Source organism: Bos indicus, chromosome 4, assembly GCF_029378745.1.
Source record: "Bos indicus isolate NIAB-ARS_2022 breed Sahiwal x Tharparkar chromosome 4, NIAB-ARS_B.indTharparkar_mat_pri_1.0, whole genome shotgun sequence".
NCBI lineage: Eukaryota > Metazoa > Chordata > Mammalia > Artiodactyla > Bovidae > Bos > Bos indicus.
This window is the reverse complement of record NC_091763.1, coordinates 113,005,694-113,030,287: the sequence shown is the minus strand read 5'-3', so window position 1 is coordinate 113,030,287 and position 24,594 is coordinate 113,005,694. Positions and strand designations below refer to the sequence as shown.

The 24,594-nt window shown below is 64.8% G+C and overlaps 1 protein-coding gene across 1 annotated transcript in view; it reads right to left on the bottom strand.

The window, feature by feature from the left end:
* Positions 1–24,594, bottom strand: part of SSPO (SCO-spondin) — a 51,503-nt gene that overhangs the window by 4,733 nt on the left and 22,176 nt on the right. Inside the window, 48 exon segments of the mRNA XM_070787140.1 lie at positions 62–200; positions 599–715; positions 860–1,018; positions 1,366–1,644; positions 1,951–1,997; positions 2,250–2,374; positions 2,616–2,746; positions 3,705–3,872; positions 4,477–4,821; positions 5,008–5,054; positions 5,144–5,296; positions 5,566–5,812; positions 5,910–6,041; positions 6,899–7,066; positions 7,237–7,446; positions 7,945–8,100; positions 8,246–8,287; positions 8,852–9,075; positions 9,350–9,510; positions 10,015–10,181; positions 10,511–10,710; positions 10,814–10,910; positions 11,175–11,378; positions 11,698–11,868; positions 11,961–12,152; positions 12,265–12,311; positions 12,837–13,006; positions 13,986–14,065; positions 14,228–14,398; positions 14,485–14,691; positions 14,905–14,957; positions 15,497–15,591; positions 15,990–16,135; positions 16,339–16,470; positions 16,761–16,931; positions 17,102–17,148; positions 18,270–18,522; positions 18,766–18,930; positions 19,280–19,453; positions 20,336–20,427; positions 20,531–20,656; positions 20,796–20,925; positions 21,081–21,203; positions 21,346–21,525; positions 22,218–22,382; positions 22,482–22,661; positions 23,333–23,476; positions 23,774–23,938. Coding sequence (XP_070643241.1) covers positions 62–200; positions 599–715; positions 860–1,018; positions 1,366–1,644; positions 1,951–1,997; positions 2,250–2,374; positions 2,616–2,746; positions 3,705–3,872; positions 4,477–4,821; positions 5,008–5,054; positions 5,144–5,296; positions 5,566–5,812; positions 5,910–6,041; positions 6,899–7,066; positions 7,237–7,446; positions 7,945–8,100; positions 8,246–8,287; positions 8,852–9,075; positions 9,350–9,510; positions 10,015–10,181; positions 10,511–10,710; positions 10,814–10,910; positions 11,175–11,378; positions 11,698–11,868; positions 11,961–12,152; positions 12,265–12,311; positions 12,837–13,006; positions 13,986–14,065; positions 14,228–14,398; positions 14,485–14,691; positions 14,905–14,957; positions 15,497–15,591; positions 15,990–16,135; positions 16,339–16,470; positions 16,761–16,931; positions 17,102–17,148; positions 18,270–18,522; positions 18,766–18,930; positions 19,280–19,453; positions 20,336–20,427; positions 20,531–20,656; positions 20,796–20,925; positions 21,081–21,203; positions 21,346–21,525; positions 22,218–22,382; positions 22,482–22,661; positions 23,333–23,476; positions 23,774–23,938 — 7,297 coding nt within the window.

Here is a 24,594-nt window from a genome sequence, read left to right as displayed (position 1 = left end):
TGGCCCGAGCCTCCCACCCAAAGCTCCCCATCCCCGTGTAGCCATTGGAGGGCATTCGTACCAGTTTCTGCAGTCCAGCCGCACCACCTCAGCCGGGGCCAGCGCCCAGGAAGCGTTGGGGCTGGGGAGGCCGCAACGGCAAGAAGACACAGGCACACAGTGCCCATCCTGTACCAGCTGGCCAGGGGGACAGCGGCAGCCTGGGAGAGGGGGTGGGGGGACAAGCAGGATGTGGCAGGTGCACACGGGGAGCCCTCTCTCAGCAAGAGGGATTCCAGTGCCTAGGGCAGCCCTGGTGTGCCCTCCCTCCCGCCCCTCCCACAGGATCAGGCCTCTCTAGGCTGCCCCGTGTGTGGAGACCCACCTTGGGGACCTCTGAGGCTGCCCCAGAGCACCCCAAGGACACAGCACATCTTGACCAAGGCTCACTCAGTCAGGACCCCCAGCTGGTCACTAAAAGTGACCCAGGGATCCACTCTGCTGCCCTGTAACTCATGACCCAGCCGTCCACCCGCCCCAGGTCACAAGCTCTTGGGCAGCAGGAGGCAGTGGGCTTCCCCAGAGTCCCTGGGCCAGGCGGTGGGCATGGCCTGGCCACCTGGGCGGCATGGTCCCTGCAGACACTCCACGCGGTCCCAGAGGTCAACACAGCTTCTTGGGCACTGGTTGGCACAGTCAGGGGTGGGCACGGTGTCCTGGGCCTCGCAGCTCTCTCCTGCAGACCAGAAGGTCGGAGTCTGAGCTGGGGTGTTCTCGAGTCCCCAGCCTTCCACGGGCACCTCCAGGGGCTGAAGCAGCAGCCCCCACCCCACCCCAGAGGCCATATCCCCGGCCCCTCTTTCAATGCTGGATCCATTACCTGGGCAAGGCCCCATGTTACAGCTCTCAGTCTGAGCCCATGGCCCCCGGCAGCCTCCTCCAGGGGGGATCCCGGCCTCTCTCCAGCGCAGCCGGAATCCCCCACTGCAGGGCACCTGGCAGGGGCTCCAGGCCCCCCAGGGACCCCACTGACATAAGTCTGGGGAGAGAAAACGGGAGTCAGTGTCCAGGCCCACCCCCCGCCCCCTGGCTCCCTCTGCAGCCCTGAGCCCCCTTCCTCCTCTTCCAGCTGCTGCCCCCTCCCAACCTCAAATCCAGCAGACCCTGGAGTCTAGCAGGAGGATGAGCCAGCCAGCTAAGGGCCCCCCCACCAACAGACATGAATAGCGAAGCCCAGCCCTACCCGGCCAGGCCCCGCCCCTTACCAGACCCCGCCCATCCCCAGCCCCACGTGGCCCCGCCCCTTACCAGACCCCGCCCATCCCCAGCCCCACGTGGCCCCGCCCCCACGGGCCCCGTCCCCACGTGGCCCGCCTCCCCCATCACCTTGGCAGGCTCCAGGGTCTGGACAGAGGCGTTGTTGGCTGAGGGGCACAGTGCAGAGGTCTGGGTCCCCGGCCCACGGCCTCCCTGTCTCAGGGTCCAAACAGAGGCGGTGGCGGTGCTGCTCCGAAGCCAGCGTGGGGGCCGAGGTGGGGGACAGGCCAGCTGTGTCCTGGGGCCAGCGCTCCTCTAGGGCAGCCCTGGAGGCAGGGGCCAGCAGACCGAGGGGCAGGCAGGGCCCACAGGGTGACCACTCAGACCAGCCGCTCAGAGGCAGAAGACCTAGGAAGGGCGGCTTGTGAGCGTCCTTCCCAGGGACTCCCCCGACCAGACCCAGAGACCACAGTGGATGGGGAACAAGAGGCTCCTGTTGTGACCAGAAAGTTCCAGAAACAGGAGAGCTGGAGTAGGGGGACCAACCATCCTGGTTTGTCTGGGACTGTCCCAGTCCTAGAAATGAACGTTCCAAGTCCCACTCCCACCCAGTACTGGGCAAAAAACCACCCCCACCCAAATCCTGGGCAGAAATCCAGCCCCCTACCCGAGTCCTGGAAAAAGAGGGACAGCTGGTCTCCTCGGTCCAGTTACCTTGACAGCCTTGGCTGGTGCACTGTAGCTCCCCGCGCTGGCATTCACTGTGGGAGGGGGTGGTCAGGGTGGGCTCCAGGAGGCAGGACCCAGCCCAGAATGGTGGGTTGGTGGGTGGGGGGCTCATGTAGGGGTAACCTGGACTCTGGGCTCATTTGGAGCAGGGGGAGGCTGGGACCTTGGGGTTCTGCTTGGCCTTCTCTGCGGGGGTCAGGCCACCCTGTGGAACCCCTCCTCCTCCCCGGTCCAGTCCCTGGTCCCAGGCCTCTGGTGCCACCTCCCTCACCCCCAACACTCACCACTCTTTGCAGCCCAGCTGCAGGCGGTCCCCGGGGGCCAGGGTCACCCCAGCTCCTTCTCCTGAGACGTGCTGGCAGTTACACTGTTCTGGGGGTACGCAGCCTCCGGCCTGCTCCAGTAGCCCCTGTGCAGAAGGGAACAGGGGACAAGGCCTGGTGGCATCTCATCGTCACCCTAATGCCCACCCATGCCTGGCCCCCAGCAGGTGCCGTGCATGCTGCCGAGTCAATGGTGTGGGCAAACGGCCGCCTGGCAGAATGTGCAGTGCTGTCCGGATGACAGGTTCGGAGGGGAGGGTAGGAGGTGCGGGAGAATGGACAGGGGACCCCTCCTCCTGGGGCATCTCCCCTGGCTCCACTCCTCACCTCAGGGCAGTAGCAGCCAGGCTGGCAGGGCGGCAGGTCCTGGCAGAGCCAAGGGCTCAGGTATGTGGCACAGAGTCCAGTGCAGGGGGAGCCACAGGCCTGGAACTCGAAGGGAGGCACACAGCTGTCCTCTGCAGGGGGAGGCAGGCAGGCAGACAGGCTGGTGCAGGGTGTAGCCCAGAGACACCGTCTGCCCCCCAAACCCAGAGGGCACAGTGCGTGGTCCCGTCACCTCTCCTTGAAGTCACCCAGTAAGAGTGCAGGATACTGCCCCCCTGCAGTAGGTAAGGGCAGACCAGTGTTGCCCCATCCATGCCCACTCAGTCCCTGTAGGCACCTCCAACTGTTTGGACCCAGGAGAGCCAGCGGGCCGCAGGGGGTTCAAGCCCTGGCAGGTAGCTCCAGGATTGGCAGGTGGGAGGCAGAGGGGTGGAGATGGAGGGCAGCTGGAGTAATAAGTGGGCAAAGACCCACCATGCCTGGGGCAGCTACCAGTGGACACAAAGCCACAGCTGGGGGGCTTCCCTGGTGGCTCAGTGGTAGAGAATCCACCCGCCAATGCAGGAGACACAGGTTCGATCCCTGGTCTGGGAAGCTCCCATGTGGCAAGAAGCAACTAAGCCCGTACACTACAACTATTGAGCTTGTGCGCTAGAGACCAAGAGCTACAACTACAGAGCTCATGTGCTGCAACTACTGAAGCCCACGTGCCCTAGAGCATGTGCTCTGCAACAAGAGAAGACACCGCAGTGAGAAGACCAAGCACTGCAACTAGAGAGTAGCCCCCACTTGCTGCAACTACAGAAAAGACACACACACACACACACACACAGGCACAGCTGGGCCTGTGGCTGCAAAGTGAGAAAACCACGGTGAAGGCTTGTGGGGCAGGGTGGGGGTGAGGGTGAGGCAGGGAGCAGCTGGAGCAGGGTCCCAGCCAAGGGCAGAGTCCATGCAGGCGCGGGCAACCCCTCTGAGGACCTGGGCACCCTGAGTATCACTCTAAGAAGAGCTGGCGGTGCCCCCTGGGGACCCCAGGAGGCCCCTGCCAGGGTTCGTCTCCCCGGCTCCTCGCTCCCGGGGCCTCACCGGAGCAGTTTCCCGTGAGGCAAGGCCGGAAGTGGCCGTCCAGTCGAGTGCAGGGGGGGCCCGCCCCGGCGCCCCCGGGCGCGGGCCGCTGGTGTCGGTAGCGCTGCTGCACCAGCACCTCGCATGAGCACCGCGTCCAGCTGCTCCAGCTGCTCCACACACACTCCTCTAGGGACCAAGTGGGGCCAGGGCTCAGCCAAGGGCCTCTCTGAGCTCCCCAGCCTCTCTCCCACCCACCCTCCCCTCTCATCCCAGCCCCAGCCAACACCCTGAACAGGCAAAGGGCCAAAGGAAGCCAAGAATTCCGAAAGGTCCCAGCTGGCGGGCTTCCCTGCCACCCAGCAGTGAGGGTCACATGCCACAGGGCTCTAAAGGACTGATGGTGGAAGAGGGAAAACACTGAAAAAAGTCTTGAGAGGAGGTGCATGCTTGCTCAGTCACTCAGTCGTGTCTGACTCTTTGTGACCCCACAGACTGTAGCCTGCCAGGCTCCTCTGTCCATGGGATTCTCCAGGCAAGATTCCTGGAGTAGGTTACCATGCCCTCCTCCAGGGGATCTTCCCAATCCAGGGATCAAACACAGGTCCCCTGTGGCTCCTGCACTGGCAGGCAGATTCTTTACCATTGAGCCACCTGGGAATCCCTTGGGAGGAAATAAACAGACGTGTATTTTGGGGAGATAATCTGGAACTTGATTATAGTAATAAACATTCTCTGAATCTTGCGCAGGTAGGAGACAGAGAAGGGGGCTTCGCTTCTGACGCGCACTCACCCAGGCAGGGCCCCGCGTAGCAGGCCTGGGTGTCCAGGCGCAGGGAGGTACTGTTGCAGGCGGGCTCAGCCTCAGCCAGCGGGCAGGGGCAGGATGCAGAGCGAGAGGCCAGGCCCGGACCGCAGCTGCGGGAGCAGGGCCCCCAGGGGCCCCAGGAGCAGGCGTCTGGCAGCGCCGGGCAAGGCCACAGCCCGCAGCGCTGGCTCTGGGCATCGGGACCCAGGCAGGGGGAGCCCCCTCGGGGAGGGGCCGAGGCCACACAGACCCGGGTGCGGACCTGGTTTCCACCTCCACAGGAGACAGGGCAGTCAGACCAGGGGGACCACGGCGTCCAGGCCCCGAGCCCTGCAGGAGGCAGCAGGGAGGTTAGAGAAATCAGAGGAGCAAAGAGGCAGAGGGTTGGACGGGACCCTCAGCACACAGGGGCCGGCGGTTGGAAACACGGCGGGAGGGAAACACAAACAGAGCTGATAAGCGGAGGCCAAGGTGGAAGGCTAGCAGGGTAGGGGGTTTGGGAATGAACCCCCAGACCTGCACACTCGGCGTCTTCACATATGATGCCCTCCGGGGTGCAGGAGCTGAGGGAGGAGCCCAGACTCAGGGACCCTGCTGCCCAGCAGCATGGCACCCTCCCCTGTCTGCCCCCCGCCCCTGCCCCAGGGCTCACCACTGCTGGCATCCATCCTGCAGCCAGCTGTCCCCCAGGGAGCGGGGGCGAGTGCCCTGCAGGCACAGGGGTGGGCACGGGGACTGAGGGCAGGGCTGGCTCTGGGACTGCTCCTCCCGACACTCCGGGGCCCACGAGCCCGACGTGGAAGACCTGGGTGGGGCCCCGGGGCGGAGAAGGTGAGAGATGGTTCCGGGCCCTTCGTCACGCCTCCCACCACCCGTGGGGAAGCCCAGCGCAGGTGTGGAGGTGGCTAAGGAAAGTCAGGGATGACCAGGGACCAAAGCCAAGGCCAGGTCACGGGGTGGCACAAAGTCACCGGCGGGGACAGGATCCAGGAACCCCGGCAGTCCAGGAGGCCGCGTCCAGGCTGCGGGAGGCCCCGGTGGAGCGAGGTGACACAGGCTGGCCCTGCCCCATACCGGAAGCGGCTCTGCTGCCCTGTGGGCCCGCACGAGCGGCTGCAGGGACTCCAGGTTGACCAGCGGCTCCAGGCGCAGTGGGCAGGAGGCGGGCAGGGCTGGGTGGTGCAGGAGAGCTGCCCCGCCCGGCACGTGCAGTTGTTGCAGGCCTCCTGGTGCTGGCTCCCCGGGGCCCAGCTGTGGCCCTGGGCATCCGTGCACTCGCAGTGCCCAAGGGGCACGCAGCCGCCGTCCTGCTCCAGGGACCCTGCAGGGGGCGGCCCTCCAGAGCTGATGCCCCCGCCCCAGGGCCCCCCTCTGCCTTCCCCCTGAGCTGCCCCGCCGTGCCTGAAGGGAGCACCTACCCTCGGGACAGCGGCAGCCCTGCTGGCAGGCCTGGTCCTCCTGACACACGATCCCCTCCTGGAGGTCTGAGCAGCGGTGGGGGCAGCGGTTGGCACAGCTGACCACCTCCATGCCTGCAGGGCAGCCCTCCTCTGGGCAGACAGGAAGACCAGAGTCAAGAGGCCCTGAGCCCTGGGACTCGGGAACCCTCCCCCTGCCCCATGGGGGCCACCCTGACCTCCGTGAAACCGTATGACCCGTCCCTCCCCTCCCCCAGGCTGGTGCCCAGGGAAGCCTGGGGTCCTGGGGAGACCCTGGGGGTCCTGAGGACACACTGAGTGACAGTCAGTTCCTCTCACTGTGAGTGCCCAGAACCTAGCCTGCTCCTGAGAAGTGTTTGTGAGGTGGACTGAATGCGTGCATCTAAAAGCCAGCGTTCTCACTTATGTGGCTCCTTTGTGTTCATCCAGAGAAGGATGGAAGGGATGGGGGGTGATCAGTGTCGGGGGTGATCCTAATAGAGGTGGTGGGCCTTAGAGTACAGGGTCCATAGGGTCAGTGAGCTTGGAAGTACCAACTTCAGAGGGAGCTGGAGCTCGGAGTGGGGGGCAGGGGTGACAACCTGGCTGGCTCAGTGGACCTCCCAGGCACCAGGTATCTCAAGACTGTTATCCTCAAACCCCCTGAAACTCTTGACCGGGTGGTTCCAGGAACTGAAGCGGGGGGGGGGGGGGGGGGGTCACAGCTGAAAGGATGAGCTCTAGTCCCAGGTGGGGGTGGGCAGTGGGGGCGGATTGGGCAGCTCAGCCCTAGCCACTGGTAGTCCTTGCCCAAAGCCCGGGCCCCACCACCATCTGCCCTTGTGGGGCTCGGTTTCCTTCACTGGCCGATGAGGTAGCAGCCTGCCCCCCATCCACATTGCACAGCGATGTGGGGGGTGAAATTAGAGGAGGGGGTGGGGAGAGCTTCGCAGGGAGCAAGGGCAGGAGGGCTGTCACCACTGCCGTACCACAGGGCGTGGGATTGCAGAGCCGTGCGTGATGCCTCTCCCCAACACAGGTGGCGCCGCCGTTCTTGGGTGGGGGGCTCGAGCAGCTGCGGCTCCTCAGGGACCGGCCCCCTCCGCAGCTCCGGTCGCACCAGGACCAGGGGCTCCAGCGTGACCAGCCTCCGGGCACTGAATGGGCCAGAGAAGGGCTGCACCAGGGGTCTGGCTCAGGCAGGGACCCCCACGTGTCCCCCGAGCCTGGGGCGAGGTCCCACGCTGGAGATGGAAGGGCCCGGGGTCGGGTGGGGCACTGATGCTCAGGAAGGGCAGTCTGGCCAGGCGCTCACCGCCCACCGCACCTGGGCAAGCTCGCAGGTTGCAGAAGCGGCGTTCCTGGTAGGCTGTAAGCACGTCAGGGCACCAGTGTCCACCGGGCCCTGGGGGGTGGTAGGCCCGCAGGCGGCGCTGCTGGCCCACCCCACAGCTGCGGGAGCACGGCTCCCACGGGGCCCAGGCAGTCCAGGAACAGTTCCCGGCCTCGCAGCCAGGGCCCGGGCACAGGGGCAACTCTGCGGGCGGGACAGGACGCCGCTGAGCTGCAGCCAGCCCCCTGACCCCCACCCTCCCCGCCCCAGCTCAAGTGCCAACCTCCTCAGCGGGGGCTGGCTATGCCCCATCCTGCCCCCCTTTCAGATCTGACCCTGACTGTCGTGTGGCTTTGGCAACCGGGCCTCGGTTTCCCCTCTCTCAGGGTGACAGTGGCGCAGGGCGGGGAGACAGTAGTCCCAGACTCCCAGGGTGGCTGAGGGATTTGGATGGGACCTTTTTAGGGGGGAGTATTTGGTACCCACATGAGTGAGGATGGGTGGAAGGTGGCAGGGCTCTCCAACAGCTGTTGGGGTTCACAAAGAAGGCCCAGGGTCAGGTTGAGAACTCCGTATTTGCACAAGGAGTATTAGATGTGGGGCTTGGGGCTGGACGTTGGCTGGGGTTAGAATGACGCGTTAGAGGGGAGGTTCAGGGTCCAGACCCGGGGCAGCGTCAGAGGTCAGGACCAGAAGGCACACCTGTGCAGGAGGGCAGGTTGCAGGGGCGTTCCTGGGAAGCGGCACCCCCAGTGCAGTTCGCCAGGCAGAGGCGGCTGCGGCTGCGCCAAGCTGGGTGAGCCGGGTCTGTGCAGGTGCCGGAGCAGGGGGACCACGGGGACCACAGGCCCCAGCCGCCTTGGGTGGGGAGAGGAGACCCCCAAGGAGTCAGCCCTGGGCTCCTGGGCTCGAAGCAGGGCTGGGGAGGGAGGAGGCCCGGGGCTTGCTCTTCCCCAAGGGAGGGGTGCAGGGAATCGGGGTGGGAACCTGGGGAGTCTGATACCTGGAAGGCCTGTCGCTGGCTCCGCCGTGGACCCTGCAGCCCCTGTGCCAAAGGAAACCTGTTCAGAAGTGTTTCCCAGACAGAAGTGCATGAGGCCGAAGCCCCAGGGCTGGTGGTCAAGTTCCCCAAACCTGTCCCTCTCTGGTTCAGCCCAGACACCCCAGGCCCCCAGCACAGCACTTGCTCATAGTAGCAAGGCCTTTGCTCAGGCCATGCCTGATTCCTGGCATCCCTTCCTCCAACGCTTGTCTGAGTCCTCTCCATCCCTCAGACCCCCTCAGATGCCACCTTCTCCAGGAAGCCCTCCTAGACCGTACCCCTAGGAGAATTCTCAACCTCCCCCATTTTCCTGAGCACATGCATTCTCTTACAGGGCACATCCCCCATGCTGAAATGGGTTATCTGAGCCCCTGGACTCCAAGGTCAGGGTCCTCACTCTCCTACCCACCCCCCCACACACATTCGGCAAGAGTTCCAGAAATTTGGTTGAATGTATCTGAGCAGAAGAGAAACACTAAGCTAGACCCAGAGCGGGGACAGGGATGGACAGACAGGAAGGGACAAAGGGCCAGCCAGACGCCTCCCACCCCGCCCCCCTTCCCTCACCTGGGCACTCCGGGCTGGGACAGTACTCGAGGTCCCAGTGGGGCCCGTGGCAGCCCTGGCCACCAGGAGCGGGCGTGGGGCGCACACACTGGCGGCTGCGGGTGCGGGTGCCCAGCCCGCCACAGGAGCGGGAGCAGGGGCCCCACGGACCCCAGGGGCCGAAGCCACCAGCAGCCTTGGAGCAGGCCTCCACGGAGCAGGACAGCTTCCCATGCACACAGGAGCTGGGGAGAGGGTGTGAGGATGAGGGGCCGGCAGCTCGGACCCCAGGAGAAAGGGGTGCAGGCAGACACGTCAGCCCCCAAGGGCGAGGAGACAGAGCTAGGGTGAGCCTGGGGTCAAGCAGCTGGGGCGGGGGGTGGAAGAAGGGGTGCAGGGCTGCCCAGGGCCCCTCGACACATCCTCTCACCCCCTAACCCTCAAATCCCCGCCCCAAATCCCCTACACTCTCATCATCCCCCTCAAATTCCCCCCACCCCAAATCTCTCACACCCTCACCAGTTGTGACAGCCTGTACGGAGGCTCTGACCCGAGCCCAACTCATCGCCAGGCCCAAGAGGCTGACCGTTTTCTCCCAGAACAGACAGGTGAGCCCCCAGGTCAGCGCCGGCAGCTCCTAGCCCCTGCAGCCACAAGGCGGTGAGCACACAGGGGCACTCCTGGGATGGGGGAGAAAGTGCAGAGACACAGGCTGGAGCCACCTGCCATGGGCCAGTCCTGCCCCATCTCACCCCCATGGACATCCTCGGAAGCGGGATGGGGAGAAGGAGATGGGTGGGAAAGATGCTCCTGACAGCTCTGGGTCCTAAGACTGCACTTCCAATAGCAAGTGGGACTGTGTACCTGCGTCAGGGAGCTGACCATGAGCAATGTAAGGCTATGGCTTGACCAGAGCTGGCCAGGTACCTTCCTGGATGGAACCCGCGAGAGGAGAGCAAGGGAGGTGGAAAGGGCCTGAGCCAGGAACAGGGACGCCTGCGTTTGAGTCTAGCTCTGCTGGGAACTGTCCCCGACTCGGTGTGTCCCTTCCCCTGCCTGGGGGCTCAGGGCCACCAGCTCTAAGTCAGGACACTTAGAGGCCGTCCAGAGGCCACAGGGTCTGCAGAGGCAAGAGCTGATGGGGGAGGGGAGGGCCCTGGGCTGCTGGCAGGGGGAGTCCTAACCTGGACACAGGCCGAACGGTGCAGGAAGGTGCCCTCGGGGCAGTGACAGCCCTCCTCGCAGCCAGCGGAGAAGCAGCCCACCTGCCCCGTGACGTGGGCGCAGGAGAAGGGGCACCCTTCGCTGGGCTGACATTCACGGTACAGACGCCCAGCCGGGCAGCCTGCCTCTGAAGGGAACCCTCAAGTGAGCACCCGCACCACACCGCCCTCGCAGCCTCCTGTGCCCACCTCCGCTCCCCCCAGTGCCCATCCCCTCCTGTGTCCCCCCGGAGTCCTGCGGACCACACCCTCCCTGGGCCGGGCCCTGGGTCACGCCCTCTCCTACTGTCTCCCCTGCCCCCCAAATCCACCTGCTTCCTCTTCTGTTTGCCCACCACTGGCCTGGGTGAGGGGTGGCATGTGGCGATGGGGTGGGAGAGGTCAAAAGGCAACCCATGAGTCAGGGTCAAAGGCCAGGATGGGGATCAGGAGTGACAGAGTCTGGGCCGGGGCTCACCTCTGCAGACCTGGGTGCGGCAGGTGCGGCTCTGGCGGGCAGGCCCGGGGCAGGGGGGGCGCGGGCAACGGCGGGAGCGCAGCTGCTCCCCTCCACCACAGGAGACGCTGCAGTCCTCCCAGGGGCCCCAGGAGCCCCACAGCCCCAGCCCTGAGCAGGCGGGCACCTCCTGGCACTGAAGGATGCCTGCCACACAGGTGCTGGGGACAAGGGTGGGGTGTTAGAAGACAGGGCCCTGCCCGCTTCCCCCGGGGCCCTCCTGCCCGGCTGGCAGCCCACACCTCCCTGACGCTCTTGGCTCACCAGTTGTCACACGGCCCCGTCACCACCTCACCGGGCTCCAGGCTCTCCCAGGAGCTGAGCCCAGACCCCGCAGAGCGGCTCTGGTTCTCAGGGATCCCTGAGGGCACAGGAAGGGGGCGGGTGCTTCAGATGGCTCAGCCAATCACCAATCCTGCTCAGGGCTCTACCCCGCTGTCTCCACCTGTGGGGACCCAGGTCCTGGCGGGCGGAGGACACAGAAGCCCCAACAGGCACCAGCCCCGGGACGTGGGAGTTGCTCATTCCTGTCCCACAGTCCCAGGCTGGCCCCCGTGGGCAAAGTGGCAGGGGCCAGGCGGGAGGGCACTGCTGTGCTCGGGGGCGGGCTGGGGGAGGCACTGACCCATGGCTCCAGGCTGGTACTGGCAGCGGCACTGGGCGGGGGTCACACAAAGGCCGTCCTGGGACAGCTGGCCAGGGGGACACCCACAGCGGGGCTGCTGGCAGCCCATCGAGTCTGGCTGGCACTCGACCCCAGGGGACAGGTCCTCGCAGGAGCGGGGGCAGGGCTGCCCACAGGGGAGAAGATCCTGGCCACCTGCACAGTCTGCAGCAGGAGGGAAGCAGAAAGGGTGGGTTTGGGGGGGTCCCACCCTGGCGGGGGGGGGCGCGTCCACAGAGTTGGGTGACAGCCCTCCTGCCATGCCCACCACCTGCTAGGACCTTCACTTGCCCAGTTCCATGCGGTGAGTGCCCTAAGGGCTCTCCCTCAAAGAAAGTGGTATGCATGTGTATATGTGGTGCGGGGCGGGGGCGGGGGTGAGGTGGGGGGGCGGGTCAGATGCAGGGGATCAAAGGTCAGAGGCAGCATCTCCCTAGCCTTACAAGCCACCACCACCACCTGCCATCTCTGCAGAAATCCTCACCCGTGCACTGAGTGGAATTGCCCTGGCAGGGGCGACTCTGCCTGTGGCCCCCAGGGCAGGGCCGGCCTCCCTCAGAGGTGGGGGGCCAGCTACACGCTCGGCTGCGATGGGACTGCCCCAGGCACACGTCACAGGGAGACCACGGTCCCCACGGGCTCCAGGCTCCATCCACTGCGGCAAAAATACAAAAGCATCCCTTTGCCTTGGGAGGCCCGAGAGGTCCCAGCCCACTGAGATTAGTGCCACCTGGTGGGGCGTCTCACCTGGGCACTCGGGGGTGCTGGCACAGGTCTCCCTCTGATGCTGGGCCCCCGCCTCCCCTGCCTCCCCGGGGCATGGGGCCCCGCCATGCTGTGGAGCCGGGCAGCTGCAGGCCCTGGAGCGGGTCCTCGTCTGTCCCTGGCAGGGCTGGGAGCACGCTGTCCACTCTGACCACGGGCACCAGGCACCAGGCACTGTGGGGGTGAATGGTGAGCCCTGGGGTGCAGCCATCCCTCCCCCAGTCCCAGCCCTCCCTGCACCCCAGGACACTGCTTTTTCTCACCTCGCTCTGAGCAGGGTACATACCTGGGCAAGGCAGGTCTGTGCAAGTGAGCTGGCCCTCGGAGCAGGTGCTGGGCGGGGCACGCAGACAGAGAGAGAGGGCAGCTCATTCGCACCGTGCCCTCCACACACACCCCTCCCCGTCTGCCTCCCCTTCCCCTTTCCCCCACCTCCAGCCTCTGAGGTCTCAGTCCCCCTCCCCACTCTCCAGCACCTCTAGTCCCTGCTCCCTGACCCACTCCAGGCATGCCCAGGGATCCTGCGGACTCAGTCCTATGGGGAAGTGACCACAGGTCGTTGCGGCTAAAGGAAGCCAGACAGCAGGAGGAAACACCACACCGCCACCCCCTGTCCCCTCAAAGCACAAGCCCAGCTCTTCAAAGTCTCCCAGATCCCCAGAGCTGGCTGCCTCAGATTCCCCACCTGTCAGACCAGGGATTAGGGTACCTGCTGCATCTTCTCAGAGTTTGTGGGAGCCTAGTGTGCATCAGCTGAGACCGGGAGAGCTCAGTTGTGTGAGATAAGGAGTAGACTAGCCCTGCCCTCACCCGTGGCATCCTGCCCGCACGCCGCCCCTCGCCCCCACCGGCCCTCACCAGTAGTTGCAGCCGTCAGGCTTGGCCAGCTGGGCCCCTGGACGGTGCCGCTCCCCAGTCAGCAGGTCCAGGCAGCTGCAGTGACCGGGCTGCACGCAGACGGTGCCGTCGGCACTCAGCACCTGGCCTGGCGGGCAGTAACAGCCGGGCTGGCAGTGCCAAACGCAGTGCTGGGGGACAGGAAGGGAGGGCCCAGGTCAGTGGAAAGCCGGGGGCGCAAGGGGACTGCTGCGGAATGGAGGGGGCCTCCGGGAGCCACGATGAAGTGAAGAAGGAGGCTGCGGGGGTGGGGAGGGGGGCGCGGCGGAGAGGGGTGCAGAGGAGAGGAAGTGCGATGCTCCAGGTCATAGCTGTCTTTTCTAAACACAGTTTATGCCGCGTTTCCACTGGAGTTTCTCCTCCAGGGGAGGAGAGTGGGGAAGGGACAGCCTGCGAGGAGCTTCCCTGAATGGAGTATCCTCCAGACGTTGGGCCCCGTGGAGGGTTGAGTGGGGACCAAGGCAGATCTCCTAGGACGGAAGGAGCCGGGGACCGGAAAGCTGGCGGGAGCGGCGGGCGTTTGGGAAGGCGCCGGGACTCCCTGGGAGAGGTCGGGACCAGACACCGTGTCCTGGTCCTCCCGCCTCCGTGTGGAGCCTCCCGTCCCCCTTGGACAGGCCCAAGCAAGGCTTCTCAAAGCGCCGTCCCTTCGCCCTAGCTGTTTGCTCCAGCATCTTTTGACTCGGGGCCGCGTCCTCGCCACTGCGCAGGCGCCACTGGACCGCGCCCACCCCCGGCGGCAGCCGGCCTGGGTCCCTCTCCATGGTCCTGGACTGGCCCCTCGCCCCGGCAGGCGCGTGCGCACTCACGCGCGCACAGGGCCAAGGTCTGCGCACCAACGCGCCTGGGCGGGGGGCTTCGGATGGATGATCCATCAAAAGGACTGCCCTTTTCCTTTATGACATCATAAAACGTGTCAACCGAGAAACGTATATGCTGTGTAAGGACGACAAGGGCTGCTGGATGAGGCTCACTCCCGCTGCTGTCTAGAATCAGGAGCCAGGCCGGCTGGGCGCTGACCCCTTTTCTTCCCTCCAACCGCGGACGGCCCCAGGTCAGAGGGGCCATACCTGCCGTCCAGCAATGTGACCATCAGGAGCCCAGACTCACCACGAGGTCATCGCAGGAGCGAGGGCAGGGAGGGCCACAGGCGCTGTACTCCGCCCCTTCGATGGCGGTGCAGTTGGTCACTGCGGAGTGGGTGGGGTGGGGGGGAGGAGGGCACCCGGGTGGGTTGACAGCTGTGCGGTTCAATCTCACGCCCCTCCACCTCCCTGCTCGCCTCCCCAGAATGCCCCCCACAGCTTTCCCACCTCTCCTCCTTGACCCCCACCGCCGTCCCTGGCAGGTACCTGGGCATGGCAGAGCCTGGCAGGCCGCCCCCTGGGCCCGAGGCCCCTCGCAGTAATCCCCCAGGCCCTGGGGTGGGGGCTGATCACAGGCTCGGCTCCGGCTCCGGAGACCCCCTCCACAGCTCCGGCTACAGCTGGACCAGGGTCCCCAAGGGCCCCAGCCTCCAGCTCCTGGGGAACAGAAGAGGAAGCAGTGGCGAGGGGCTGCGCTTGACTGGGGCAAGGTGGTGGGCACGTCTGGGCTCCACAGGACTCACGGTCACACTCTGGCAGGAGGCAGGGCTCCTCCTCTGCCTCAGGGCCTGGGCAAAGAGGGGGCACCGAGGACAGCAGGAGTGGCGGGGCCATGCTGGACGGTGCCCCACCGGGGGGCCTGGTGCAGAAGCGGTGTTTATGGCGCCGGGCTGGGCCACAAGAGGCCGAGCACTCGCTCCATGGGGTCCAGGGTGACCACGTGGGCTGACCTGGGGTGCGCAGCAGGGAGAGGCAGAGAGGACAGAGCAATGGAAGGCCAAAGGGGCCCAAAGGGCAAGGGGCAGGGTGCATAGGACAGGCCGCCCCCTCCCTGCCCCCCTCTCCCAAGGGCTTTCCTCCCCAGTGCTACCTCCCTCCCACCCCTGCACAGACCCACTCTGGCGGGGCAGGGGGAGTGAAGTCAGGAGAGGCCCCCTTCTCACCCTCCTTACAGGGCCAGGAGGTACAGTTAGTGATGAGCCCAGAGACACAGGAGCTGGTGGAGAAGCAGCAGATGGTGGGGGAGCTCTTACAGGCTGAATGTGTCCCCTCAAATTCACATGTCAGAGCCCTAACATGTGAGCGTGACTGCAGAATTGTGACCTTGTTTGGAGAGGGGGGTCTTTGCAGAGGTGATCGAGTTAAAATGGAGCCGTTAGGGTGACCCCAACACAATGTGACTGCTGTCCTTCTACAAAGGTACAGACAGAGGGGATGTGAAGACCCAGGGAGGAGATGGCCATGTGAAGCTGGTGGGAGGGATGCAGCCACAGGCCAGGGGAGGCCAGGAATTGTCCACAAACTCCACAAGATGAGTGGGACTGGGATCAGCCCCAGCAGACAGAGACAGGTGGGAAGAGGGAGACTGATGAGGAGGGGGCAGGCGAGGGGCACACGCAGGCTTACTGAACACTGTGCCTGTGAGAGGGGGCGTCTCTGTGGCCCATGGAGGCCAAGACTCCCCCACCCCCAATGCAGAGGAGAGACAGAGGGTCCTTGGGATCACAGGGCCATTGCAGGGGGCGGCATCCTCACCAATTCTCACATGGACGAAGCACAGCACTGCCTGGGGGGTGGAGGCGTCCCCCATGGGTGCAGGGGCAGTCCCGGGTGGGCACGCACACGTTGTTCTGGAATCAAAAACCCTCCACTGCCTTCTGGTTTCCAGCGCGTTCTGCCCACGCTCCCCCAAAGCAGAGCTCAGCACCCACCTGGCAGGCACCCACCCTCAAATGTCACGGATACTCCTTCCAAACACCCATTTCTTCCCAATTTCCAGCACTGGGTAAATGCACACCATCAGGTGCAAGGGCCATGGGGAGGGGCATGGACCCGCAATTTCTGGGAGAAAAGACCTGATGGCCACTCACCCAGGGTCACGTGCTGGTCATGGAGCTGGCAGAGCAGAACCACGTGTCCCAAGTTCAGCACTCTGTCCTCAACCCTGCAGGCTCTCCCTCCCTCCCGCCCCACACTCTTGGCTTTGCCCCTGCCCAGGCCCTGAGGAGGCCAGGCAGGGGACACTCACCAGCAGGAGCATCCCGGAAGAGCAGTAGCAGCCAGGGTGGCAGGGCTGGTCAGCCCCTCTTGGGGCGCTGAGCTCTGCACAGGACGCAGGCCCCTGGGCACAGTCCAGCCACCGCTTGCCCGGGGGACACACACCGGGCACTGGCCCTGGGGGACACAGGTGGACAGCTCAGCCCAGGCACGTTCGATTCTCCCCCAGGATCTCCCCCCGGGGGGAAGGCATCAGCTCTAGGTGTGGCCGGGAAGGTCATGGGGTTCCCCGGAAGCTCCAAAATAGGAGTTCCTGGGGGGACAGGGAGTGGTTGACGGAGCTCTGGGAGGGGTAGGGAGGAGAAGGTGGGTGCCCTCACCCGCACAGGGCTGCAGACCACAGGTGGAGAAGTCCACGGGGCTGGGCCCGCTGCTCCCTCGGGTGCGATTCCGGTAGCCGCCCCCACAGGGCACAGAGCATGGAGACCAGGGGCCCCACTCCCCACCAGGACCTGGGGTGACACCCAGGTCACTGCAGGCCCTGCCCGTCACACCCAGGCCCCCCCGGTCACTCCACCCCCCGGATCCCAGGCCCCAGCAACCTCACACCCACCTCCGGACACCTCACCCCTCCTCAGGAGGCCCCAGGATACCACCTGGAACAGGGCTTCCAGGGAGGACCCCTCTTAGAGCTCCTGGGGAACCACACCCTCATGCCATCTCCTTGGGCAGGCCCTTGCACCTGTCCCGGGATCCAGGGCAGGGAGTCCCCAGGTTTGAGGACCCCAGTTGCGGCTCTCACCTCCGCATGGCCGCAGGCTGCAGAATTCAGCCTCCATGTTGGGGCCCTGGCACGCAGCCCCCCCGAAGGCAGCAGGGGGAGCTGTGCCTGCCCGGAAGCGCCGCCGAATGCCCACGTTACAGCTGCGGCTGCAGAGACTCCACGGGGTCCAGGGGCTCCAGCCACAGGCCACTACCAGGGTGGGTGTGGGGGAGAGACACGGGATGTGTGAGACAGGTCAAGTCCTCCCTGGACCCCACCTTCCTGAGGGCACCCCCGACACCACCAGGTTGATTACTGAAGGGACCAGAATCCCTGAGACCCAACCACTGCCAATTCCTTGGCCCCGAGTATGGGGGTACCTGGGCAGGGCTCCGAGGCACACACCATCTCACCAGAGATACAGGTGCTGCAGAGAGAGGACCCAGGGAGGCCACAGTCAGCCTTCCCCTTGCACCCCTGTGTACCTGCCCCCAGGGAGAAGAGGCCGGGACGCGGTGTCCACCACACAGAAGAGGAACCCGAGGGTCTGGGAAGTAAAGCAAGTTGCCCTACATCCCACGTGGAGTTCGTGAGTGACCAAGGATTCTCACCCAGCCTCCTCCCCCAATTCCACCCTCCACGAGCTCCCTGACACCCCCAAGCACCATGCTGCCCTCTGTCCCATGGTTTTATTGCCTTGATAAAAAGAATTTGCCTTTTTGTAATTTTATTCCATTTATATTTATTAAACACTGTAGAGATGGTTTTGAGTGACTCTTCCAGGCCAGTCAGGAGCTACTCAGAAGGAGTAGATACTAGTTTGAGTCTCCTGGATTTCTCTTTTGAGGTTTTCCTCCTTTTTGTTTTTCTCCAGTAAATGTTTCAAAACCCACTCCTCAAAAATGTTGACATTTCAGAAAAAAAAATCTAGAAAGGAAAACGAGAAAGGGGCAGGGGAGACAGGAAGAATGAAGGTGGGGATTGGGGGAGGACCAGGACATAGAAAGTAAAAAGGAAGATAAAAATAAACTGAATAAAGAAAAATAATAACAAAAAAAGGAATGGGGTTAGTGCCCCCTCTGCTGGCGGATTCCTGGTATCAGCTTTGTGACTTGGGCGATTCAAGGTTTCTGTGCAGAAATCAAGTGGGTCCCAGGAAGTCAATTATACTCAGGAAAGAGAAACAGAGGCAACTGGAAGGAGAACGTAGACCTGCTCGCCTAACTCTAGGCTCTCAGTTCAGTTCAGTGGCTCAGTCGTGTCCAATTCTTTGCAACCCCATGGATTGCAGCATGCCAGGCCTCCCTGTCCAGCACCAACTCTCAGAACAACTCTAGGCTCTAGATCCATCATAAATCACCTCCTTCAACTGAGCCTCGGTCTCCCCATAAGTAAACAAGCTAGATAGTTCCTACAGACACCCGCCCTTCCGGGCTTCACGTCAGGATGGAGGCATGCTGAGCACCCCCGCTGGTGGTGGGAGTCCACGCCCACCCACCTCGTGGCTACGGGCCTCCCCACTCCACGCTCCCCGACCCTGATGCCCACCAGTTGCTGCAGGAGTCCAGCCGGGCCACTGCTCCGGGGGCATAGAGCTGCCCGCGCAGCTGGCAGGGGCACTGACTCGGAGGCAGGCAGCTGCTGTTGTGCAGGAAGAGGCTCGCAGGGCAGGCGCAGCCAGCGGTGCAGACGCCAGTGCACTCCACCCCAGGGCCCCGCGCCAGGCACAGCCCGGGGCACGGGCCCCCCTCCCAGCGGCACTGCTCTGCTGAGCGGAACACCATGTCGCCCGGGCACTGGGCTGCACAGGGAAGACAGAGCAGGTCTCGGCAGGGGGCACACGGAAGGGCCTGGGAGATGGGAGGGTGTGTGGGGGAGGAAGCTGGGGGCTGAAGGAGACAGGAAATAGGGCCAAGTCAGCTCAAGGCACAGCCTTTCCTGGAGGCAGAGGTCAGTGCCAAGCGAAGGTGGGTGGGGAGAAGGTCAGCACCCCCCGGGGGCCGGCTGGTCGAAGCGGGCTGGAGAACGGGAAGGGGACATTCACCTGTGCAGGGCTGCGTGTTGCAGTCCCTGGTCTGGCTGTGGGGTCCCTGGCACCCGGGGTCCCCAGGAGCCGAGGCAGAGCACCTGCGCCCTCGGGTCTGGACGCCCCCATTACATGGGGCAGAGCAGGCGGACCAGGCGGCCCACTGACCCCAGACACCCAGCCCTGGGAGGAAGAGACAGCCAACAACGGTCAGGGACGTGGCAGAGATGGGGGATGGCCAGGGTGGGCGGGGGGGGGGGGGGGGGGGGGGGGGGGCGGTCCGGAGGTCTGCAGGGTCTGAACAGCAGCCTCAGCCCCCACCACACCCACACCTCCAGGGCTGCCCTCAACACGCTTTCAGGCCAGGTCCACCCTGTGTATCCTCCGCTGGGCTTCCGGGGGGGCTATGACTGGGGGCCAGGGAGAAGCTTCTGGGCAACAGCCAGGTTTGCCTCCACCCTTCCCAAAGTGTTCTTCTCTTCATCCATGCCTCACCCCACCCGAGGGCCCCCCCCCCCAGAAGGTGCCATACCTAGGCACACAGGGGGGCTGCAGGGCTCCTCCTGGGTGGCCTCTCCTATGCAGGACGTGTCCCCGGGGCCGGGGCAGAGCCGGGAACGGCTGCGCAGGGCTGGGCCCCCTCCAGGGACGAGGCAGCTCTGGGAGCAGGCAGACCAGGGAGCCCAGGGTGTCCAGCCGGGCACCTCTGCAAGGAAAAAGGTGGGAGGCTGAATGGGGCCCTGCAAGGCGGGAGTGGCTCAGGGCAACCGGGGTGAGGTCCGAGAAGCTACAGGGGCAAGAGAAGGGCTCGTGAGGGCAGGCGTGGTCTCTGCCCCTGCGGGCCCCCAAACGTGGACCCAGATCTTCCTCTCAGAGCTTAGCTTCCTGCTGAATCTGGTTTGCATAAACGCCGGGAGTCAGTGATGGACAGGGAGGCCTGGCATGCTGCAATCCATGGCGTTGCAAAAAGTCGGACATGACTGAGCGACTGAACTGAACTGAACTGAATCTGGTTCACTGGGCCCCCACCTCTATCTGGGGGCCTGGAAGGTACCTCCAAAAGCCCTCATGATTTCTTCCAGAGCCTTCTAAACAACGGTCCTTCATTCAGCCTCAGTGAGGAAATCCTAGAGACCCCTCAGACAGCCAGCTGCCATTCTCCAACAGCCCCTCCTTCCTTCTCCTGCTCAGAAACTGCACCCAGATCCCCTGGGCCCCCAGCTGCACCCCAACTTCCCTGCTCTCACCCTGCCCAGTTGCCTGCTCACAAAAGACCCACAGACCTCCGCTGGGATGGCTCTGGGGGCCCCCCCCCGCCATGGAACAAGGGCATCAGTCTTGGGCTCCAGGAGGTCCTGAACTAGCCCTCTCTTCCTGCCCCCGCCCCCAGGTCCAGCCTCACGCCTCCATCCTGCTGTCAGACACTTGCGCCCCTGCCCAGGCCTTCATCTCCTCCCGAGGGCGCCTCCTGAATGGGGGAGGCTGCGCCGACCACCCAGGACTGACCACCCAGCAGAGTGACCAGCAGGCTCGACCCAGCCGCGCTCTCCTGGCAGGATCTGGAGGACGGAGGCTGGCGGGGACCCACCTGCCCCGCACGCCGAGTAGCAGGCCTGCAGCTCCTGCCTCTGGCCCTCACACGGGGCGCCCCCCGAAGCAGCCGGAGGGTTGGAGGGGGACCTGAGGAGAGAGGCAGCGTGGGCACCGCTCCCCACCCCGAGGCCCTCCGCTCGCCCCGTGCCGCCCCATCCCTTCCGGTTCCATCGCCCCTCTGCCTGCACACCTGAACCGGGCCCTCAGGCCAGAGCCACAGGAGCGGTCGCAGGGACCCCAGGACGACCAGGCTGACCAGCCGCAGGGCACGGGGCAGCCCCCTGGTTCACACAACAGGGCCCCCTTCTCACACACGCTGGGGGGGTGGCGGGGGGCAGGGGGCGGAGGTCAGGACCGGAAGGCGGGGAGTGGCCCCTGACCCCGCCCCTCCTCGCCCCCCCCCCCCCGCCTCGTCCCCGCCCCCCCCGCCCCCCACGGCGGGCAGGCGACCTGACCATCGGCTGCAGTTATCCAGGAGGAAGGGCACGCCTGGCTGCTGCAGCTCTTCGCCAACAAGGCAGGGGCACTCGGAGAGGGGCAGGCAGCCTGCGTCCTGGAGAAGGAGCCCGGGGGGGCAGCGACACCCTGGGTGGGGGAGGGGGCTCTCAGGCCAGAGAATGGGGTGCAGCAGGGAGGTGGGATGGAGACGGAGGGCTAGTGGGCCTGCTGGACGCCCACACTTCCCCCACCACCCCCGAGGACCTTGCCCGCAGCACCCCTGCTTGCTGGGTGCGCCTCACCCTCCAGACAGAGTCCGCTGCAGCTCCTGTTGGCCTCAGGATCCAGGCAGGAGGGTGGGCACGGTGGCACCAGCCCCTTCCGGCAGAGCTCAGCACTCACATGCACTCGGCCCTGCCCGCAGTCTGGGGGATGGGGGTGGGGGGGAGTGGAGGATGGGCACCAGGCAGGAGACACTGAGAGGCCCAGCGAAGGGTCCCACAGCCCCACCCCCACCCCGGGGCTCCCCCCTCAGATGCCCCCCCGCCCCAGCCCAGCTCCTCTCACCTGTGCCACCTGCACAGGGCTGCAGGCCACAGGGTGCCCTCTCTTGGGGGGGCCCGGGGCAGGGGGCACCACCATTCTTGGGCGGGGGGTCCATACAGCTTCTCCGACGACTCCGATGGCCGCCCCCACACGAGACGCTGCAGGGCCCCCAGGCCTCCCACTCAGCCCACGCCCCAGCCACTGCGGGGGAGCGGGAGGAAGAACGGGGGTGAACCAGGCGGTGAACCCCAAGAGCTGCCACCCCGCTAGAGAGAGCAGGGCCAAGGGGCCGGGGAATCTGGGCAGTGGCCAGCGGGGTGGCTTAAGGCAGCGCCCCAAGGCCTCCGCAGCTTCCTCTCGTGTCCCAGGAAAGCCCCCTTAGGTGGGTAGGGCGGGTGACGTGTGGAAAGGCCTTTGGGGATAAAGGCTCCGGTCCCCGAAAAGGGAATCCCGGGGCGGCGCGCCCCCTGGAGGCAGCGGTGAGAAGCGGGGTTACAAAGGCTGCCTGCGGGCGGAGGAAGGCCCGCGTGGGAAACCCTGGATGCAAGGATGCGGCGGGCTGGGGCCCCTCCCTGAACAAAAGCGCCGCGGGGCCTCGGGCGCAGAGCCCGGGACCAGCGGGGCCGCCTGTTCACAGCCTCCCTCTGGGGCGGGCCGGCCGCGGCTCCAGTTCCCACACTCCGGCAGGAAGGGGGCCGGGCGGGGAGCCGCCTTCGGACAAGCCCTCAGTGGGGAGGCAAGGCTGGGATGTCGGAGGGGGCTGTCCTCCTAGAGTCCGGGAGCCGGACACACGGGTCCCAAGGGGGAGCAGGGGCATTTCCCCGTGAGGGTGTCCCACCTTGGGCGGAGGGCGGGGGGTGGTGCGGGGAGGCCTGGGAGGGGAGGCCGGTTACCTGGGCAGGCCTGCACGAAGCAGGGCTGGCTGCGGAGCCGGTCCGGTGGGCAGCTGCCCCCGGGCAGGGGCGGCCGCAGTAGTTCCCGGCGCTGGAAGGCGAGGCCCAGGCCACAGCTACGGCTGCAGCTGCTCCAGCCAGACCAGGGCGCCAGGCCACAGTCCACTGCAGGGACGGGCCGGCCGAGTTCAGAGAGGGACTCACGCGGGAGCGGGCCCTCCCCAGGGCGGCCCCCGGCCTGACCCGGACCAGCCTCGCCCCTACCACAGCCATTCTCGTCCGAGCCGTCCTGGCAGTCCAGCTGCAGGTCGCAGCGCCGCTCGGCGGGCAGACACTCCCCACTGCCGCAGGTCAGCTGGCTCGGGGAGCAGAGGCCCCTGGAGGCCGGCAACCCCGGCAGGGTGGTGGTGGGCACGGTGAAGGGCACGGTGCCCGCTGCCCGTGCTGGGGTGGGGAAGGGCAAGGGCACAGGTCATTCTGGCCGGTGATAAACTGACCCCTTCAACCCCAGGCCCAGCGCAGAACTGAACCTGCTGACCCTGGCCTGGCCTTCCCTTCCTCCTGATTCCTCCCACACCCACCCAGCCCAGCACCCAGGCCTCCCTCTGCTATGAGTGGGGTGGTCTTCCATCCACACACCATCTCAGTCTCTCTGTCAACAGCTCTTTGAATGTCCCAAGAGAAGCCAGAACAGTTCACTCCCCAGGTATCCCTTCCTGATGGATTTCCCCAGAGTAACTGGCTAACACTCCATCCTTCCCCTTATTGGCTTATACTTGATTGTTCTTCTCTTGATTGAAAACTAGGCTTTGAGCATATTGGTCTACTTTGATGGATGGATAGATGGGTTGATAATGGATGGATGGATGGATGGATGAACAACCTCCAAGGTCAGAGAGGTTTTATAAAACACCTATCCCATGCCGCCCCTTCACTACCAGCCAAAACACACACTGCTGGTTGTTTTAACCCAGTCGGTTTCCTTCCACTCCCCGTGGCCAGGACTTTCCCAGGACCTTCTCATATATGCTAAAAACAGAGGTAGGCACCTCCACAAACCTACAGCCATCTTGCTGTTACCACCCACATGGCACCAGACTCTCCAGGGTGCTCACCGCAGGGCCTCTCATCAGAGCCGTCCAGACAGTCCTCTCTCCCGTCACACAGCTGCTCCAGCTCCACGCAGCCCAGGACCTCGCAGGGCACCTGGCCTGGGCTGCACTGCACATGCGGGAAGGGCCCCGGCGTGGTGCTCCGTCCTGTGGGCGCCACCGCAGCCAGCTGACCGGCCATCGCCCCCTCCCCAGCCCTGTCCTCTCTCCTCTGTCACCTCCTAGCAGCCCCCAGCCTCCCTCCTGACATCCGCTGTGCCCTCCCTGCCTGCCCCTCGTGGGATTACGGAAAAGCAGGGAGTGGTCTCGGGAGACTTGGATCCTAGGCTTGATCCTCCCAAGCCCCTAAGCTCAAGCTATGTGACCTGGAGCAAAGCAGCCAAGCTCTCAGGGGCTCGGTTCCTCTACGGGGACGCCGTCTCTACAGGGCAGGAGGCATCTCACCAGCAGGAACCTCGGGCGTCACCATGGGGTGTGGGGGGAGCACCGTCACAGCTGCCATTTCCGGTCTCAGGGCCTGTGCCTCCGGTTGGGAGGTGGGGGTCACAGTCTGCACAGATCCCCCAGGACTTGGGTGAGGCTCGGACCCAAGACTCGCTGGCCCCTTGCCTAGGAGTGCAGGAGGGAGGGGGAGCCCATCAGTTCCCTGTCCCTGAGATAAGGCCGACGCGGGCCCTCCAGAGGGTTTTCCAGGTCTTGGGGTGGTGACAGGTGACACCCCACCTTCTGAGGGGCTTCAGATCAAAATGGAAAAGGGACTCGGTCGTCCCAGGGGCACAAGAAGGGTTTTAACTGAATGCAGAAGAAAAGCTGAGTTTTGAGTGAGATGTGTACTCTCCACTCACAAAGACACACACAGCAGCCTCCAAGTGAAACTCACTATTAAGTCAACGTTTATGGAGAAACACAAACGGCAGCAGGAGGAGCTGCCTGGCCAGAGACTCAGCACCAGCCCTTTACTGCAGGTACAGAGAAATCGGCCAGGAGCCTCCTGGCAGCTACAGGGAAAAGAGGGATGAACCTATTTTGTACAAGAGATTCATGCTTAAAAAGACAGCCTTTTTTCTAGAACCAGACTTGGGATGAGAGCAGCCTTCGTCATGGGGGTCTGCATTCTGTGGACCCAAGCGATGGTTCAAGCGGCTTCTCACAAGAGATGCAGAAGCACTGCTAGCCAGGCTTCTGAATAGCTATACTCAGAACTTTCTGGAAGGGACCATATGCACCAATTATAAGTGCTCCTGGGCTCACAGAGGGGGAAAATG